At 30.1% G+C, this 20,177-nt stretch overlaps 2 protein-coding genes across 4 annotated transcripts; one reads left to right on the plus strand and one right to left on the minus strand.

Moving 5' to 3' along the window:
• Positions 1–6,070: 6,070 nt before the first annotated feature.
• On the plus strand, positions 6,071–10,956 carry LOC111281880 (vacuolar-sorting receptor 3-like). 3 transcript variants are annotated; one of them, XR_016342322.1, is made up of 12 exons: positions 6,071–6,536; positions 7,309–8,001; positions 8,124–8,212; positions 8,317–8,386; positions 8,457–8,540; positions 8,811–8,887; positions 8,969–9,050; positions 9,379–9,461; positions 9,547–9,624; positions 9,841–9,969; positions 10,069–10,178; positions 10,476–10,956. XR_016342322.1 is itself a non-coding variant. In XM_022869649.2 (12 exons), the coding sequence occupies exons 1-12, from the start codon at positions 6,236–6,238 to the stop codon at positions 10,572–10,574; spliced, it is 1,884 nt and encodes a 627-aa protein (XP_022725384.2). In that variant the 5' UTR covers positions 6,071–6,235; the 3' UTR covers positions 10,575–10,956. The 3 variants fall into 3 exon arrangements, 2 of the variants coding, with proteins under 2 accessions (XP_022725384.2, XP_089617242.1); XM_022869649.2 differs by having other exon boundaries at positions 9,558–9,624; XM_089761116.1 differs by having other exon boundaries at positions 9,379–9,624.
• A 1,414-nt stretch (positions 10,957–12,370) lies between these two features.
• LOC111282939 (transcription factor bHLH84-like) lies at positions 12,371–14,174 on the minus strand. The gene is made up of 5 exons (XM_022871243.2): positions 13,462–14,174; positions 13,061–13,321; positions 12,915–12,980; positions 12,755–12,820; positions 12,371–12,652 (listed from the first exon to the last, which is right to left on the minus strand). Exons 1-5 carry the CDS (start codon positions 14,053–14,055, stop codon positions 12,554–12,556), a joined length of 1,086 nt encoding a protein of 361 aa, XP_022726978.2. The 5' UTR covers positions 14,056–14,174; the 3' UTR covers positions 12,371–12,553.
• Positions 14,175–20,177: the final 6,003 nt, after the last annotated feature.

The raw sequence follows: 20,177 nt of genomic DNA on the forward strand, positions 1-20,177 counted from the left end.
TGATAAATATATCAGCTAATTATGATTGAGAATAAAAAAAAAAGGATTTGAAGAAAATGCTTGCAAATAAGGTCTCAAACAACGTGATAAAAAGGTTTCTATACGTTTTGTGCGAGCATGAAAGATTAGATTATAAGTAAGTTGAGTAGCACCCATATTGTTAGAATATACAGAACAAGGTAATGCAAGAGGAAATCCAACATCATTCAATATATAAGAAATCTTAAGTATATCTCAAGAAATTATAGAAAGAGTCATATACTTTATTTCAAAATTAGATTGAGCAATAGAAACTTAGTACACTAAGAAACATGATTGGAACCTAAAAAAACACAGTGATCCATTGTAAAACGTCTAGTGTCTAGATAATCAGTTTAATCAGCATCAACATAGCATACCGGATTCGGTGTAGTGTAAGGAAGTAATTGAATATCACAATTAATAGTTTCTTTAAGATATCTAAAGAGTCGTTTCACAGCCTAAAAGTGAATATCACGAGGCGTATACATAAAATGACAGACTTGTTACACAACATAGGTGATGTCAACTCTAGTAAAGGTAAGATATTGCAAAGCTCTAATAATGGTGTGATATTGTGATGAATCTGAAAGTAAAGCTCCATCATATAAAGAAAGCTTCTTACTAATAGTTACTAGACTAAAAGTAGATTTGCAATTTTTCATACCCAAACGTGAAAATAGAGAAAACATATATTTTGTTTGATGTGTACGATGTGCCTCAATTCCAAAAAAATAATGAAGATCACTAAGATTTTTCATTGAAAATTTTCAAAAAAAAACTGTGAAATGAATGAATGAATAACATTTAATGAAGAACTAGTAAGATTGAAATCATCCACATAAAGTAAAAGTAACATCATATCAGATAAGGAATGCCATATAAACATAGAAAAATCTATTTGACTACTTTTGAAACCAAGGGTATGAAAAGTAGAACTAAATCTCTTAAACCAAACTCGTAGAGCTTGGCAAAAATTATAAAGAGAGCAATGTAATATAAAAACATGATAAGGATGATTAGGGTCCACAAACCCTAGTGGTTGTGCCGTATAAATTTTTTTATGCAACTTGCCATGTAAAAATGCATTTTTAACATCTAATTGCCTGATGGACCATCCTCTACTAACAGCAATAAAAAGAATAATTTGAATAGTGGTGGCCTTAACAACAAGGCTAAAGGTGGAGTCAAAGTTAATATCTTATAGTTGTGTAAAGACTTTGGCTACTAATCTTGCTTTACACTGCTTAATGGTACCATCAACTCACTCTTTAATTTTACAACAATCAATAACATTTATGGATAAATTACGAGGCACTAAAGATCGAGTATTATTTTGTATCAAAGCGGAATATTCATCATTTATAGGTGAAATTCATTTTTCATCTTAACATGTTTCTTTAAAGGATCTTGGCTCAAGAGATGGATAATTTATAACATGTAAAGAGTATGGTACTTTAAGCTTTCAAGTATTACCTCAACTTTGTGTAGCTATAGGATGTATGATTTTAGAACCAAAAGAAGTGGAAGGCTTAGATGATGGTTAAGTAGAGGGTGCCAACAAAGTTGTACTAAGTTCAAAAATAATTGTATTTGAGATTGAAATATTTGGTAATAGTTCTCACATAATTGTAGTCAAAGATATGGGCAGAGATACCTCATAACTAATTTTAGAAGATGTAGAAAAGTCAATAGGATAAGAAAGAATCCTATGAGCTGTCAAACTAGAACGCTTTGAAAAAAAAAATCGATTTTCATAAAAAACAATATGTCATGAGATATAAACCTGACCATTAGAGATGTTTAAACAATGATATCTTTTTTGGACTAAACTATACCCCAAGAAGATATAACAAGTGGATTTTGGGAAAAGCGTATCTTTTCTATAAAAAACTAAATAAGGATAACAAGCACATCCAAAAACTTTTAAATGATTATAGTCTAGCATAGAGTTAAATAACACCTCAAAAGGAGAACGATTACCTAAAATTGATGTAGATAGTCGATTGATAAAATAAATAGTTTTAGAAAATGCCTTAAGCTAAAGAGATCATGGTAAGGAAGCTTGAAACAACAAAGTTAGGCCTATTTCCTCAATATGTCTATGTTTTTGTTTTGCTAAATTATTCTATTCATGGATATGTGGACAAGAAATTTGAAGAGAAATACCATGGTGATCAAGAAGATTTTTAAAATCACCCTTAACAAGCTTATTAGCTCCATCGCATTAAAAAAATTTGATCTTGTTGCCAAATTGATTTTCAGCCATAATTTTAAAATTTTCAATATAACTAACACTATTAGAATGACCCTTCAATGGATAAAACCAAGTATAATGACTAAAATCATCCACCAAAATAATATAATAGCGAAAATCAATAATAGCAGTAGTAGGCAATGGCCCTAAAGATCACAATGAATTAATTTAAGAATATTAGAAGTTATCCTAGTAGATAGATTGAAAGGCAAACATTTACTTTTTTTTATTTGATAAGTTGCATAAGTTAAGTTATAAAAGGAAGAACCCCTAGGCAGATAAACTTATTAGATTTTAACTGTGCTGTAATCTTGCTAACTAAATGTCCAAGTTGTAGATGCCAAATTATTCCAGAAATTGAAAAAGAACTACCATTGAACAAAGTTTGTTGGTCGCATTGCCTCACACCTACGAATTCTCCACATCTCATGTAAGAATCACATAAAGGTTTTTTTTAACTGGTCCATTCAAAAGTACATTTTTCGTGCGAAAATCCTAAATAACAAAATCCCAAGGAAAACAATAAAAACCATAATTATTGCCTCTAGTAAGCTTAGTAATAGACAATAAAATTTCCTTTAATGCTAAAACAAATAGAATATTTTTAAATGCTAATTTTGTATAACCAAGACATATAGCAGAATCATCAACATGAGTGATGTTTAGAGAATTACCATCACTAATAAAAATACCTTTATTGCTAGCATAAGAAGTGGATTGATGTACCAATGATGGATTGAAAGTCATGTGACTGATAGCACCTGAATCTGCTAACCAGTAAGCGTCATTGTTATTTTCCATTTGAGCATTAAGTGAAGTATCATTTTGAAGTAGCAATAGAAAAATGAAAACCCGCAAAAGAATTGCTCAGACTATGATTAGATTTATTGTAGCGGTATTGATATGTTATAACAGTATGATTGAATTGGTGACAAATCTGACACTTTATGGCACGAATTGCATTTTGAGAACATGAAAAGTTCCTATTATCTTGTTTATTTGATTAAAAGTCCTGTTGAGGCATATGATTTGTGTAAGAAAAAAGATCGATAATCGCATTGATCATACTTTTGATTAATCTATCCAATGCACCTAAAATCGCGACGAAGATTATTAAAGTGTTGACCTTGACTGTTTAAGTGAGTTACTATGGCTGTCTCATGGGAACTAACAATGGCATTCATAGGTTGTGATGACAATACCAATATTCTTTTCAAGTGCTGCTCATGAACTAATAACTGTGCTTTCAAATCATTAAAAGAAATGTGATTCTCTTTATTTTCAATAGCAAAGACAATTGGTTAATATTCAATTGTATTTGGCTGTCTATTTAAAGTATAAGTGATCAATTCTAAATCAGAGATAAGATGATTTATGACTGCTAAATTATCAGAAATAGATTTGATCTTGGCAAGATATTTTTTAATAGACAGTTCCTTTACTCAAATTTTACAACTCATATCGTAACAGATCTAACTTTGTTTGAAATTATTGATCAAAATAGTTTCTAAAGTTATCCAAACCTGGTGAGAAGATGGCAAACTCAGGACTTATGCTTGTGCACTTGGCGACAACGTTGCTTTTAGATAGGAAAAAACAAATTGATCATTCTTCACTCATTCTGTATATGCAGGATTAGATATGGTTTCATTATCTTTGGTAATTATTTTATGATGAGGTGCAATGGTGCCATCAACATGCCCTAATAACTCACTACATAATAAAAAAAATGTGTTATCTGATCATGCTAAAGCAAATAATTTTTGAAGTTCAACTTAATAGAGATAAGGCTAAAAATATTAGGAAAGAAAAAAGATGATATGAAAAATGATTGGTTATTAGAAGCCATTAGAATATTTAAGAAATAATATATTATAAAGAAAATTATTGGAGTAGAAAAATAGAAAGTAATTATTTTTAGATTAAAAAAAAGATAAATATTGAGATCAAAATTGAAGATGAGGAAAGAAGGAAGGCCACCACTCTGATATTATGAAATGAATTTGTAAAAAATAAATGTTATGACCTATCTTATTTAGGATTATGACATGTATATTTATATCATGAAAGAGTATAAACATATTTACACATAATTAAATGCATAACTATTAACAATATATTCTAATACTATTTATGAAGTTTTATTAATCAATCAATTTCTAATACTAATTATTTTACAACATCTTTTATATTAAACCCCCCATATTTCACATACCTTAATAGTTTGCCTTGTAAAAGATGATAAAAAAAAAGTAATAACTAAGATTATCCAATTGATAAAAATAAACTTTTAACTAAATATTTACTTTCATAATATTTTTTTAATTTTATGTATAAAATATATACATAATATAGTGTGTATATAAATATTTGATCATCTGACATTAAAATTTTGAATCCGTAACTGTTAAGTGCCAAAAGATTGCAACAGCTGCTGCTGGCACATTTTGTTACCTTTGTGTAAAGTTACATCTCAGGCAAATGGGATTGGGAATTAGCAGTGTAGCATATGGAGTAAGCGAATACATATATATATATATATATATATATATATATATTATATTTTGCTTGCCTTGATGTCAAAGGACAGTATATGTTTTTGGGTGAAGCAATAGGCTTGAAACGGAGATGAGACGTGTTCAAAAGGATGTTGAGAAATGATGTCTTCCACCTCAAAAATCAATAAATCCTTATGGGATGGACCAACCCACACGAACCGCGACCGTGGTGGGGTCAGCCGGTGATTGCTCCACTAAAGTCGATTGCAAAGCAGTGGCAAAAGTCAACCGACCAGAGTGGTCAAAGAACCAAAAAACAAGTTCGAATCAACCAGCCCAGATCCCAATTTCATTTCCTTTAGATTTCACATTTTTCCTTTTCAATGTGTGAATCTTAGGTGGACTGTAAAGTTGTATAAATTTACGTGAAGTGCTTGCTACCTAAAATAACCACTCGATCAAAAATCCTTTAGTCCATCTAAAGTAATTAATAAGTTGGTTCACTTAATTCGGTATCAAAAATAAAAAATCAACTTAATCAATCTTCTTTAAGATAACAACAGAAACTGATTGATTTATTTAATCTGATATTAAAAATATTAAAATCCAACTTATCAAGTTTTTAGCTTCATGCAAGATTGCTGAAAGTGCCAATTCTTTGTTTGTATTAAACAACTAATCTTATTTTAACAAAATCAGATAGATTTTAAAGAAAAAGAATACACATCAAAACAAACACAAAAATTCAAATTTTACCTAAAGCATTTGTTAAAATTTTAATTTTTTTTCTTAAAAAATCTCTCTTAACAAGAAAATTTTTCTTAAGTAAACTCATAAAATAAAAAAAAATAATTTGAATTTAGTCAAAAGACCAAAAATATCATCACAAATTATCCGGTTGATATTTATTTAAAAAATAAAATAAAATAAAAATAATAATTATATATATTTGTATTATATAAAATATTAAAATTATATATTTATATAAAAATTATATATAATAATTTATATTAATAAAAAATATAAACAAATATTTTTAATTATATTTAATTCATATATAATTATTATTAAACTTTTAAATTATATTATTTTATATTTTATATTTATATTATATTTTAAATTATCATGTTTAATATTTTCTAGCACAGTGAGACGAGTGATTGATATTAGATAGGAATTTTCCCAGCTTTTTGGTGAGGCCAATAGTAAAAAAGTAAAACCAAATTTCACACTTGCACGAAATTCCAAAGGAAAATTCCACTTCCGAAACACCCCAGCATTTTCCATTTCTTCATTTGATTTTGTTGGCTTTCCAGAAATAAGCAAACGAAAAAACCAGAACTGCCCCATTTTTTTTACATGTTTTTCTTTCACGATCTTCTTCTTCTTCTTCTTCCTTAAAACTGATCTACCCAAGTCACACAGAAACACCCACGTGTCAGCAAAAGAGAAAGAGAAAGAGATGGAGCTACAAAGATTACATGTTCTTCTAGGTTTTGTGTTGTTGTCTGTGATAGGGAGTTGTTATGCGAGATTTGTGGTGGAAAAAAACAGCTTGACGGTAACGTCACCGGAGAAGATTAAGAGAACCCATGATAGTGCAATTGGGAACTTTGGCATACCCCAATATGGGGGAAGCATGGCTGGTGTTGTGGTTTATCGTAAGGAGAACCAAAAGGGTTGTAAGCCTTTTGATGAGTTTGGGATTTCCTTTAAAACTAAACCTGGTGCTCTTCCTACTTTTGTTTTGGTCGATCGTGGAGGTACACTTTTCCTGTTTTTGCCTTTTTTTTTTTTAAATCAGTCTGAGATTGAGTTTATTAAAGCTATAATTTGTCTGTTGTTGGGTTGACTCATGAGGAATCATTTTTTTGTTTTTATTTTGTGGCTAATTTGATTGTTACTTTAAATTGGGCTTATTTTCATGTTAGATTTATGGTTGAACTTGTTGGGATTTGTTGGTTTAAGAGGTATTTTGTTTTTTTTTTTTTTTGTTTCAGATTTGAGTTTTAATTGATTTCATTTTCACCCACTTGGGTTTATGTGATTAGTTTTGCCTCCTTAATTCGTTTGGTGAAGTATCTTTTAGCATTGTCCATTGATTTTATTGTTACTATAAGCTTTGATTTTTGTAGTTTGTTTGATTTGGCTGACTAAGGATTTACTGCTTTTTTAAAAAATTAATTTACTTGTTTTAGCCTACTTAAGTCGTTTGGAAGGATGTCCTTTTCTCTTTTTATCCTATTCGATTTCTGAAATTTGAGTTTCATTTTTTAGCTGCTTTTTCCTCCTAATTTCATAGGGATTACCTGAGAATATAATAAGGCACTAAATGCTGACTTGGCATAAAAAAAATTGAGAACTAAAGAAAAATTACTTGTAAGAACCATAACTGAAGTAGTCATGTTTGAGGACAATAGGCAAATTTTACAACTTTAATCTCTTTGGTAGCAGCCACTGATGTTTGTACATAGGCAACAGTAAATTGATACTTGCTCATGAACATACTGAATTGTCACTGAATTGTTTTCCCAGATTGCTTCTTTGCTTTAAAAGTTTGGAATGCACAGAAGGCTGGTGCCTCTGCAGTGCTTGTTGCAGATCATATTGAAGAAGCATTGATAACAATGGACACACCTGAAGAGGATAAATCATCTGCCAAATACATTGAAAATATAACAATTCCATCTGCCCTTATTGAGAAAACTTTTGGTGAAACTCTAAAGAAAGCAATCAATGGTGGGGATATGGTCAATGTTAATCTTGATTGGCGAGAGGCTGTTCCACACCCTGATGATCGTGTGGAGTATGAGTTATGGACTAACAGCAATGATGAATGTGGAGCTAAATGTGATATGCTGATAGAATTTGTGAAGGATTTTAAGGGTGCTGCACAAATACTTGAAAAAGGTGGCTATACTCAATTCACTCCCCACTACATAACTTGGTACTGCCCTCGGGCTTTCACTCTAAGCAGACAGTGCAAATCTCAATGCATCAACCATGGAAGATATTGCGCACCTGATCCTGAACAAGATTTTAGTTCCGGCTATGAGGGAAAAGATGTTGTGATTGAAAACTTAAGGCAGCTATGTGTTTTCAAAGTGGCAAATGAGACCAATAAGGCATGGTTGTGGTGGGACTATGTGACAGATTTTCAAATAAGATGCCCCATGAAGGAGAAAAAATATAACAAGGGATGCGCTGATGGTGTTATCGGATCTCTTGGTAATTGTTAATTAAAAGAATCCCATATTTACTTGTAATTGCTGCTAATAGCACCCTCAAGAATCAAAATATTACTGGCAATTAATTATGAGTGAACAATGATTTTTTTTTCATCCATTCAGGGCTTGATGGTAAAAAGATTGAAAAGTGTATGGGAGACCCTAATGCTGATGCAGATAATCCTGTTCTGAAAGAAGAACAAGATGCCCAAGTAATGCCGTCCTGCTTAGATACTTATGTTTTACTGCTCTTTTTATGTATTTCTTGTCATCTTTGACCTTTCTGAAAGCTATTTAATAGAAACATTTTTTATAGGTGGGGAAAGGATCTAGGGGTGACGTTACCATATTGCCTACTCTTGTTGTTAACAATCACCAATATCGAGGTATGTATTCATGCCTGTATTTCAAAGGTACAATTTTGGATGCTTTCCTTTCTGACATATCTGGATACAGGAAAGCTGGCCAAAGGTGCTGTTCTGAAAGCCATCTGTGCTGGTTTCGAAGAGACTACTGAACCAGCTGTTTGTTTGAGCAGTGGTAAGTTTTTCTTGTGTTATATTTTCTTTCAAGAGAAGTATTTTAGTCTGTTGCTGCACAGGGGCCATCATATAGTGCAATGTAATCTTGAGCTTCCAAGACAAAATTGAGTGAATTTGTGTTGTGGTGTTTCCACTTCTGCCAAAATTACCAAGGGCTAAGCGCTTAGATTCCAGAGCCTGCTTTGGCAAAAGCAACTCAGTGTAGTGGTTCATCTTGCTGTCCCATTGTTATTTGAAACTTGAGTGACAGTGGTTTCTTCTGTTGCAGATGTGGAGACGAATGAATGTTTGGATAACAATGGTGGTTGTTGGCAAGATAAAGCAGCCAATCTCACAGCCTGCAAGGTATGAATTAAAACTTTTTTGATAGAGGTTCTCTACTTGTTGATGCCTCTATTAACTCTCTCAATACATTTATTTGCTCAGGATACATTTCGAGGGAGAGTCTGTGAATGTCCCTTGGTTGATGGTGTGCAATTCAAAGGAGACGGTTATAGTCACTGTGAAGGTTATTTGCCCTGATTTAGCTTTTATTTCAAAGTTATGGCTTTTTATGATTCATGCCTCATGATATGGGCCTAACAGGACGAAATGGCATTATAGGATTCATGTAGCCAATTCCACGTTGTGAGAAAAGCTGGATTTGTTGTTTGTTGCTTATATTTTTGAGTTTGAAGCCCCTCATTGATTATTATTATTATTATTATGTTGTCATATGTTTGATAGAGGCAATACAAATTTATTCCTTGAAAAGGGACTCTTCACCTATTTCTGTCTTCAGTCATCTTATATCTGCATAATATTCACTCATATGCTATTTTCTTTTTGCTATTCAGCAAGTGGACCTGGAAGGTGCAAGATTAACAACGGAGGTTGTTGGCATGATTCACGAGAGGGACATGCACACTCTGCTTGTTTGGTTAGTAGCAACATTTTTTTTTTTCTAAGCTCTCCCCAGTTTTTCTTTTTCCTCCTTGTGAAAATAAGTTTATGTTCTGAAAAAGGCTTTGAACAGGATTTTGGAGATGTTAAATGCCAGTGTCCTCCAGGGTTTAAAGGAGATGGTGTCAAAAGTTGTGAAGGTGAGTCCTGAACGAATAAATATATGTTTCAAGGTGTAATTAGGAACTCAAACTAGAAGTACCTTCTTCATTCTTAGGATGAAGAAACGTACATGAACTTAATGTGGATAAACTAATAGATGAATGGTACATGAGTGGTTGAATGCAGGCAGATAGAAGCTTTAAGCATGTTGAATGATTAAATCATTTAATATTTCTGCCTTTTCCATCTTGCAGATGTTGACGAATGCAAAGAGAAGAAAGCCTGCCAGTGCTCTGAATGTAGCTGCAAAAATACCTGGGGAAGTTATGAGTGCACTTGCAGTGGAGATCTTTTGTATATCAGGGACCAAGATACCTGCATAAGTGAGTTGGTGGACCTAGGATTTTCTACTTGAAACTATTTTCCTTTGAATATATGATTTATGGTAAGTGTTTTGATGCCGACTTATTGCTCTATCACAGGTAAGAGGGGTACTGAAGTAAGATCAGCATGGGCTGCTGTTTGGATCATTTTGATAGGCTTGGCAATGGTTGGTGGTGGGGCTTATCTCGTTTACAAATATAGATTAAGAGTAAGTTGGTGCATTATATTATAAAATAAGCCTACAATATGAAGTTTGGACTTTGGACTGCATATTGGCTGGATAAGAAAGTGACTATTGTTGATTGAATCCTTTCGATGGGGAGTCTTGGCTTGGATTGAAGTGCCTGAAATTCAGGGTTTTGATTGGCTACCCCCTCTAGACCACCTTGTCAAACCAGAACTACCGATTCTGATTTTCTTCTATATATATATATATATATATTCATATGTTAAGCATCTCTTGTTATTTTTCCCTAATCATTTGCTTGTTTTGTTACTTTGGCAGTCATACATGGATTCTGAAATCAGGGCTATAATGGCACAGTACATGCCTCTGGATAGTCAAGCAGAAGTTCCAAACCATGTAAGTGAAGCGCGTGCATGAAGAAGAAAACTCCAGTATTTTCAAGGAGATCTGATCACGCAGGATAGTCAAGCAGATATGTTTCTAGTTACCCCCTTTTTCGGTTGGATATCAAGCATAGATGTTATTGATATGTAAAATTTATCTGAGGATAAAGCAATCCAGAATAGAAGTGGCTATTTGTACGTTATAACCGGACCATGCTGAAAAAGTTGAGAGTAGGAGCCATCAAGGGCAGATCATAAGGGATCTCTGGCTTTAGCACGGTAGCTAGAATTTCCTTTCACAGATTCTGAGTACCGACGATCTTTGTCCCATGATTTATATGGCACTTAATGCAATTCGTTTATGGCAGTTATTTAATTCGTTTATGTATTTTAGATGAGCTGAATTTTTTGTTCTATTACTGTATTTTATTTTTAACTTGCAAGAGGGTTTTAGGTCGTGCATAACGTTTTCTTTTCTGGTGGAACGTGGATGCTGACTTCGGAATCATAATAGTTCTAAATAATTCTTTCATTTTTGAATATTATTACTGTGTTTATATTTTGGTTTTAACAAAATTAACTAATCTAATCGGTCGGATTTCGATCAATTAATTTTGATCTAATCTATGAATTTTGATTTTTGATTAATGCAGTTTGATAAATTGAAATAATTAAATTAAATGAATTTTTAAAAAAAATACATAAAATAACTTTAAAATGCTTGTTCTAGAATTTTTAACTAAACCATGAAAATCTCGTATCATTATCAACATGGTCTGCCTTTTCTTTTCTAATCTTTGCTGTTTTTATTTCTTGTCACCAACAAAAATATATGCAAGTCTTTTCCGTGAATCAGAGAACGTAGGCCAACAGCCATTGGATTATGCTTCGTTTTATGTCCGGAACCTTCAAAGTCTAAGGCTTGATTTGGATTTAAACGGAGAGACATAATTAAAGATGTAAATTACACAAATTTCGTGTTATGATAACAACAATATCGTATCTTATCGTGATATAATTTCAGTTACTCACTGATAACTCATTGGTCCAGTGAAATTTATTTAATTTCAATCGTAAGATTTATTTCATTTTTAATCCTCTTTTGTTTTATTTTTTTCAACTTTGTTTATTTTTAATTTTTTATTTAAAAATTTTCAAAATTATTTTTTTATAAAATAAAATAATTAATTATTAATATTTACTAACAAAACTATTATTTAACATAAAATTAATTTAAAAGTTTTATTACATATAAATTTTAATATAATTTTTATAATTTTTTTTTTTCACTATAATTTATTTTACTGTTATCATTACGCATATATCTAAACATATATCTCCATTATTAATTTTAATATTTTCGTAACTAATTTTTCTTCTATTATTGTTTTTAATTTCATCAGAATTAACGTCAACATTCATACAAATGGATCTTAAACAGTATTCTATGTAAGTCGTATATGGTGAAATGTAAGTAGTTATCCGAATCTAACCAATCTGTTTGTGAAGTTTGTTCCCGATCTTCAAATAAAGTCTAAAACCGCCTTCCTCACCTGGATTCCATAGCTGCCATTTCGCTGGTCTCAACTCCTTCTGCTAAGCTACGGACTAAACTCAATCAACTATCATTTTCAGCATGAAGACGTACAAATATTGCTATAATCCATGGACATAGCTGAATATATCATCCCATAGACATGATATTGCATAGAAAACATCTAGAAATCAGGATACTGTCTCAAAGTGTGGAGTTCAAAGTTCGTAGCTGTAGCAAAAAGATATTCAAAACGAAGAAACTCGGTTCACATAACTATTGTATTTCATGTGATTGTAAGAAAGAATTTGACAAATTTGATGAATGATTCGTGGTAATTATTGATTACAATTAAGATTTGAAGAATTTATGTACCTAAAGAAATAAATCCACTACAAAATGGCAACGACTTATTTCAAATTTAGAGAATATGCAGATGGCAAATGTTAATGGTCCGCAACACCATCAGGCCACATCTTCTATGATGGTTTTGGAGTGGCGACCTTGAGATCAAGTCCAATGTCCATTCCATTGCAAGCAATGGGTGCATACATCCACAAGTCATCAGAACTTAACAGCTGCAAGATTCCGGAAAAAGGGAAAGCAAATTAGATTGGAAGCTTAAAATCAGAAGAGAAGATATCATCTGTCAAAGGGATGCATCCTTTGTTTGTTCCTACCTTAATCTGGAGCTGCAAAAATTTTACATATTGGACAGCTTCTTCAAGCATTGTGCTGATATCAACCTGCAATGTCAAACAATGAATTTTTAGATTTGCACTCACAATTTGCATAGACTCATGGTTAGATATTTCTCAGCATCAAATGTATAATGCCCACCTTTGTTCCGTTGGGGACAAGGTTCTGTAAAATTCTCAGCCTCTCATTAATTCTTTCCCTTCTTTTCTGCAAGATAGATAAGAAAGATTGATTAAGATCGGTTCTACATTACTGGGCAGCAATGCTTAACCAGTATAAAGGCTTACCCTTGCATAAAGGCTTTGGGGATCAGTGGCAGCTCCCCTACTAGCTCTTGTTTTGCCATTCAAATTTAGTGTTGCTTCTCCTTTGGAGCTTGAGGTCACTCCTCCTCCATTCAACTCCTGAGAAGCATTTGAGTCATCCTCTGATAAGCAACTGGCCGAACTTTGCCCGTTGGGACCAGCATTGCCATCTCTATCGTTGTTGGTAGTTGAGACACTAGTCTGGTTCTTCTTTGACCTTGCATTTCCCTGGTTCTTTTGGACCTGCACCATTAAATTATGATAAGTCGATGCTGCATAAAATAAGATCTTAGCACAGTCATCTTGGAAAAAGATGACTTTGTATCAGCAAGAAAGTAACAATCCGCTAACAAAGAAAGATATGCTTTTGTCTTTGTACTCACATCTCCTGAACTTCGAGATCTTTTCTTTGAATTCTCTGATATGTTGTTACTTTTTTTCTCTGTAATTGGTTCAGGCTGTGGCATCGCAGATTCCCTTTTGGGTTCCAAATTCTCATTGGGAAGAGCAGGTTTTTGGTGGCTTTTACCATCCTGTTCTACATTTCCATTGCCCATTAATTGGTTCAAGTAATCATCACCTTCAACGAGATAGGAACGATCTTCCATACAAAAATCAATTGACATGGGGCTGTTATTTGCTACAAAAATTGGATGAGAATCACTCAGGTAGTAGTTCTCTCGACTTAAAGAGGGAAAAAGAATACTACTACCAGCACTATAACTACTCCTCTTTGAAAAACTGTTTGAACTAGAGTTAGCTATATCCGCGGAACAGTACGAAACCCCTGTCATATTTATTGTTGAATGATGTCCGGGCCAAAAAGTAGATGGAATTCCCAAGTTTGAACTCCCATCTAGCTCATCAGGAAGGGTACAGTTACTGAGCAAATGAGCCATGAAATCAGCCTCCTCTTTGGTATACATTTCACTAAGAGAGCTCCACTCTCCTTCTGAAATGGCTTCCATAGAGTCCATTCTTTTGGGGTTCCAAGTGCTTGCTTGCTACTAAGGGAAGCTCTCGAGTTGTTTTTAATCCTTGAAGAGAAGCAGGATAAAGAGACATGTATATGTCTATATATATATATATATATACCCAACAGCAAAGAAAAATGTCATCAATTAAAAGCATTGACTTCACTCGTGTAACGGTATCTCATTTCATAATTACCAATTATTAAGCCGGCAATTCCCTGTCACTGATATGCTTAGTTCGTAATGGGCCCAAGTACAACTCAGAAACACTAAAATAATGCAACATTTCAGCTGCTCAAAACGCCCTGAGACTTTAAAAAACTGTACCCAAAGGGAATGATTCAGGACTCGTAAACAATCTGAATATTAGAGATGAACAAGGATTAGGTGGGATAAAAAATAACTGGTCAATTCTAGGCAAGAATGAAGGGGGAGATATTTGGTGAAAAGGAAATGGAAAGGAGAACCACACCTGGCAATGGAGAGACGTGGGGAGTCGTAATTTGAATATGATAAACATAAAATAGCTAGTACGTTGTACAGAATGAAATTGAAATTTGAGGAAAGGGCGGCCAGATCGTGGAGATGAGTATGATCATGACATTCTCAAAAACTACCTGGAACCTGACAGTATATCTGCCTTCGGATACTTTTGTCTCTTTCATAAAGCTCTTGAACTTTAGAAATCCCTAATCGGAAGCAAAAATTTTCTACCTGCTACATGTATCTGAAGATCATAAACCAGATTTCTTGGAATATGTTATGAATGTTTGAGTTTTCTAATTTTTCATGGTACATTCTCACATCTCAAGGAGTACTTGCCAATTTCTTATGGTAAAGGGTTATTATTATTTTTTTTAATAGAATTTATCAAATTTTACATTTTAATCATTAAAATTAAGAGTTTAATATTGTATTGATAGGTTACTCGTTTATTAACAAAGGTTAATCTGTCTGCTACACATTAATCTATATTTTCAAAATATGTTAGAGCCCTCACTTATTTATAATTCTTCTATACATTTACAAGACTTTACCTACCTATTTAAACTCAATCTTTACCTAAAAAAAAAGACTATGACTGAATGATTCAGGCAAAAAAAAAAAAAAAAAGCTTATTACTTAATAATAATAGAAATTAAGTAATTAAATTTATACCAAAAAAGGAAACAATATGTGTGACACCAATCCATTTGTGAGTAATTTGTTTATGATATAATGATAATGTACAATTAATTACTTGAATGGAGGAACGAAAATGAATATATTATATTCCTATGATTAAAATTACTAAAAAAAAAAAAAATTATCCTAAATATTTGCCCACTTCAGCTTGTAATTCCAATTTCACTTTTCCATTTTCTTGAGAAAATAAAGGACAGATCATCACCATTTCACATTGTAAGGCCGGAAGCATAAAACAAAAACCCATTAATTAACTAGCTAAATGAATTCCCAAAAAATTTGATTAAAAAATTTTCTCAAGAAATTGTTGCCTAATTATATAAGTTTTCTGAGCATTATACTATTTCTTTATTTACATGGAATATAAATTTACATTTTTTTATGATATGAATTTTTTAATATAAATTGATTTAAGATAAAATGATACTTATATCTTATGAGATGACATAATTATAAAATTTTACGAGTAAAAAATAAGGGAAAACTTAGAAGAGGTTTTTTATGTGAAATTTGTCAAATTTTTTAATATAAATGATACAATTAAAATTTTAATAAAAAAATTAAACTAATAGAGTTTAATAAGAAAATCAATAATATGTAAAAAAAATTAAAAATAATGTTTATAATTCAAATTTAATTAGTATTTATTCAACAATAAAAATTTTATCAAAATATTTATTAAAAATAATTATCCAAAAATATATTAAAGTTATTTAAAAATTTTTCAAATTTTACAAACTTGATTTATGTAATAACATATTTCAATTTATCTGTTTTATTTTTATTTTTATTTTTATTTTTATTTTTATTTAACCATTTTTAATAAAATTTTTTATGAATTTCAATAAATAACTTTATTTAAGTCTTCCAAAAAAATAACTTTTACTTTAATGCTTACACAAGTTATTTAATTTTACGATGAATATGAAACTTATTTTATCAGATTAATTTAAATATAATATCTTGAACATTTGTAATCTTATAATATAATTATTTGCATAAAATATTTACTTAATCTCTTTACTTCCAACCCTAGGAACAATTAAAGTTACCATTTTTACCCTATTTTCATTATTAATTTTCATCTTCTTTTTTTTTTCAGTAAAAGATTTTTAAGTTTCTTTCAATAAATAAAATTTTTGCCGATCTAATTGATTTTGTTAAAAAATAATATATAAATTATTACTTGATCATTTATTATGAAAAAAAAATAATTATTGTCATTTTTCCTTAATCATTTCAAAAAAACAAATCCAAACAAAAAAAAAATCAAATCTACCCATAAATTTAGGTTAAAAACAAAAATACTCTTATCTATCACTAAATCAAAACTCATATATTCTCAAATCCATCAATCAATCAATTTATCTATCTATCTATCTATCTCATATCTATTATTTTCACATATATTATCATTATATATATTTCATATTTTATTACAATAACAATAAAAAAAAAAGTAAAAAATCTCCAATTGTTATTAAGTTAATATGCAAAGACACAAATACCCTTCAGGCAACCAATTAAGAAATCAATAGTTTTGTTTTTGTCATATTTGGTTTGAGATTTGAGCCTATACATACTAAAATTAAAGTCAGGCAATGAGACCGAACTGGTCCGAACGTGTTACAAAAACCAAGAAAACTAATATGATCACATGATAATTAATGCAAATTTATTTTTTTTTCAAAGAGGGCAAACGTCCGTATAAAAATAAGAGAAATGACGGAATTAAAATTCACGTCCATATGTTTTTCTTAAAAATTTTTAATTATTAAATCAAAAAATAAAAGACAAAAATTAATTTTTATTTGCTAGAAAAAAACCTCACCTAGCTTATAAAACAAAGTTTTTTTTTTATTCTTTTCAATTTATTATAAGCAAATTACATTTCAAATCTAAAACCTTAACTTAAAATTATTGCGTCTGAAACAATAATCACAACAATACAAAAGCAATAGACAACAATCAATAATAAAAAAAGTAAGAGAAATAAAACATACCAAGATTTATATGAAAAACCCTTCAGTGTAGAGGAAAAAAATCACGGACCATCAAAAAAATCTTCACTATCAAATAATAAGTATACAAAATTCTTCTCTAGCTAAAACTAGAGCTAATCAATAACTAAAAAAACAATTGGAGAAATCTCACCAAATAAGTGACTCAACAAATATACTCTGAATTTGTTCCTATAGAACTTCAAACCCGATCTTCACCGTTTAGAATGTAGAACTCTAAATCATAAACCTCCTGATAATGTTCCAACTCAATCGAACTACGGATCGATTTTCGTTCAACTAACTCTCCATTCTCTTTTTTCTCTATGTTTTTTCTGGCTTTTCTTCTTTCTTTATTTAATTTTCGACACACTCTTAAAACAACCCCACATTTTTTTTATTAAATAGCTAAGGCTTTGTGTAAAATGAAATATCAAGACCCATAACTTTTATTTGATCCAAAATCACTTACATAAGATTGGACTCCATTTTTTTATAAAAAATACCTTCTTTTTTGGTTTTACACTAACACTAGTTATTTTCATTAGTCACACGTAATTCATTTTTTTATTTTAGTATAAAAGATTTAGCAATTTGATTATAGATATTAAAATTTAAAACTACTAATTATTAATTATTATAACTGTATAAATTAATTAAAATTAATTTTATAATTCTCCTTTTATTTCCTCGATTTCTTTGAATTTTAATATTCATTTTGTGTAAAGATTTTATTATGGAGGAAAAAATTATATGCAATGCATGTTAAAATGCTAGAGAGAAATAAAAATGCATAAAAATCCAAAATTATTAATTTAAACCACGTGGGATAAAATCCTAAAAAAAAAAAAAAAGAAGAAGAAGAAAGCAACGTGTTGTGAATCATATAATTATTACAATTACTTCAACCAATGAACATTTTAAAATTTCCCAAATCTTATCATACCTAAGATTCCGGCGCTTTTTCCTCTCCATTTTACGAGTAAATATTGAAAATTTTTGTTTTTTTGAAAAAAAAAGATAAAATAAATTAAATAGAGAAATTATAGTGTTGATAAATGATAATAAAAAATTAATATCGTAAAGCTTAAAAAAAAAAAAAAAAAAGGAAGGCCGGCCATTGCACGATCTGTTGCAGGGTTGGCTTGGTACGTTTACATTAGTATATATTTTGTCATAATAAAAACAAAAGAGAAGAACAAAATCTCAGTATTTCTGCAACTATTTATGAAATTCACCAAATCTGATTTTGTTCTTCTTGCATGACAATAATCCCCATTTTTATTTTTATTTTTTTGGATTCATGGCCAGCCTGCGCGATCCATGTGGCTATTCCAATTACTTATAATTTGCATAATTTCATTTTTATAATATCAATCTTATTGCATTAATCCTCTTTTTTTATGTTAATTATAATTCAGATTAGAGATAAAACAATAATATTTTAGTCTAATACGAGATGCTGAGGATATTCTCTGGGTTTTTATTATTGGAATTTAAGATACTAAATAAAATGGTTTATGATATGCTTTGTTGTTTAATTGATTGTTGGTGGGAATAATTTGAAATTTTTTTAAAGAGTTGGAAGAAAGTTAATTTATTTTATAATTTTTTTATATAAGAAATCATAACTTTAGATAAAAGAATGAATTCAGGTTTTGAAACTTGTAAGCAAATGTATTGGATGTCAATGATTATATAAATTAATAAAATTTAAATTTAAATTATTTTATTTATAAAACTTATCACTAGTATTTTATCATTCATGAAAAAGTTTATTTTTAATTGACTGGTCAATTGAATTTGAATTTTTTTTAATTCTTAATTTACTTTATAATCTCTTATCCTAATATTTATATTAGTTGAATATGATATATTGTATATAAATTTTTTTAAATTTATAACTTTCAAACATTAACTTCAATCAACTAATCTAAAAATCAATCGTCATTTGTTAATATAGAAAATTCAATGGTTAGGTGACCTTAATTGAATAAAAAGAAATTTTAAATTCGAGATGTAATATTTTTAAGTAATTTCATTATTTTATATAGTATTGCGAGGAGAATTAAATGGTGATGTTTGTTTGTGTAAATATATATATATATATATATATATTGTTTTGTTTATATTAAATTGAACGTGGTCTAACAAGCATGGTGCATGCAGCTGGTTTTTCATGGTCCAAACTTCAGACCTAAAAAGTCAATACCATCGGCCATGGGGCTACAATTTCGCTAAAAGCCGGCCTAATGGTTGGCACTTGGTTGGTTAGTATAAAAAAACCAAAATAAATTTAACATAATTTCAACAAAAAAAAACCTTTTATTTTTATTAACTATATATATATATATATGTCAATTTATTATTCTAAGTTTCATGGTTTAAACAAATTAATATGTTATAAAACTAAGTGGTAGCATTTTTGTATGAATGAATATATGAAAAGGACATTACCATTTAAATAAAGAAAATAACTAATATTTTTTAATAATACCTTTCCGCGTAAACTATAGGTCAAGAACCCCATTAAAAAAAAAAACAAAGAGGAACATTTTAAAATTTTGCATGAAAGAAAATAATTATATTTATAGTCTTTATAGGGGTTTGATTTATTGAAGATAAGCTAAAATAAGGATTATTAATGTCATAATTAAGCATAAAAAAATTCTCAATTTAATTCTTTTAATTGGAAGTTGGCCTTTTTTAATTTATAATCTATATTTTAACCTTCAATCATTGTAAATTTAATTCCCAAAAAAAAATTACATATTTAAATCCTTTTGAACTCGTGATTTTTAATAATTTATCCAATTTACATGTTATTTGAGCTGATGCTCAAAGTGGTAGCCTTTGATTTGTTATCTAAAGTTTCTTTCTCTTATATATATATATATATATATATATATATTACTATTAAGTTTTCTTGTTTTGGACTTA

The sequence above is a fragment of the Durio zibethinus genome, chromosome 5 (assembly GCF_047325235.1).
Source record: "Durio zibethinus cultivar Kanyao isolate XHJ-2024 chromosome 5, ASM4732523v1, whole genome shotgun sequence".
Lineage (NCBI taxonomy): Eukaryota > Viridiplantae > Streptophyta > Magnoliopsida > Malvales > Malvaceae > Durio > Durio zibethinus.

What these genes read in the sequence shown, in the direction of transcription:
- LOC111282939 (XM_022871243.2), bottom strand. Translation starts at nt 14,055, where the DNA reads ATGGACTCTATGGAAGCCATTTCAGAAGGAGAGTGGAGCTCTCTTAGT. An exon ending in GATCTCGAAGTTCAGGAGAT is followed by an intron (nt 13,322 to 13,461) that starts GTGAGTACAAAG and finishes TTAATGGTGCAG; the next exon opens with GTCCAAAAGAACCAGGGAAA. An exon ending in CCCAAAGCCTTTATGCAAGG is followed by an intron (nt 12,981 to 13,060) that starts GTAAGCCTTTAT and finishes TCTATCTTGCAG; the next exon opens with AAAAGAAGGGAAAGAATTAA.
- LOC111281880 (XM_089761116.1), top strand. Translation starts at nt 6,236, where the DNA reads ATGGAGCTACAAAGATTACATGTTCTTCTAGGTTTTGTGTTGTTGTCT. An exon ending in CGGTTATAGTCACTGTGAAG is followed by an intron (nt 9,051 to 9,378) that starts GTTATTTGCCCT and finishes TTTGCTATTCAG; the next exon opens with CAAGTGGACCTGGAAGGTGC. An exon ending in TGGTGTCAAAAGTTGTGAAG is followed by an intron (nt 9,625 to 9,840) that starts GTGAGTCCTGAA and finishes TCCATCTTGCAG; the next exon opens with ATGTTGACGAATGCAAAGAG.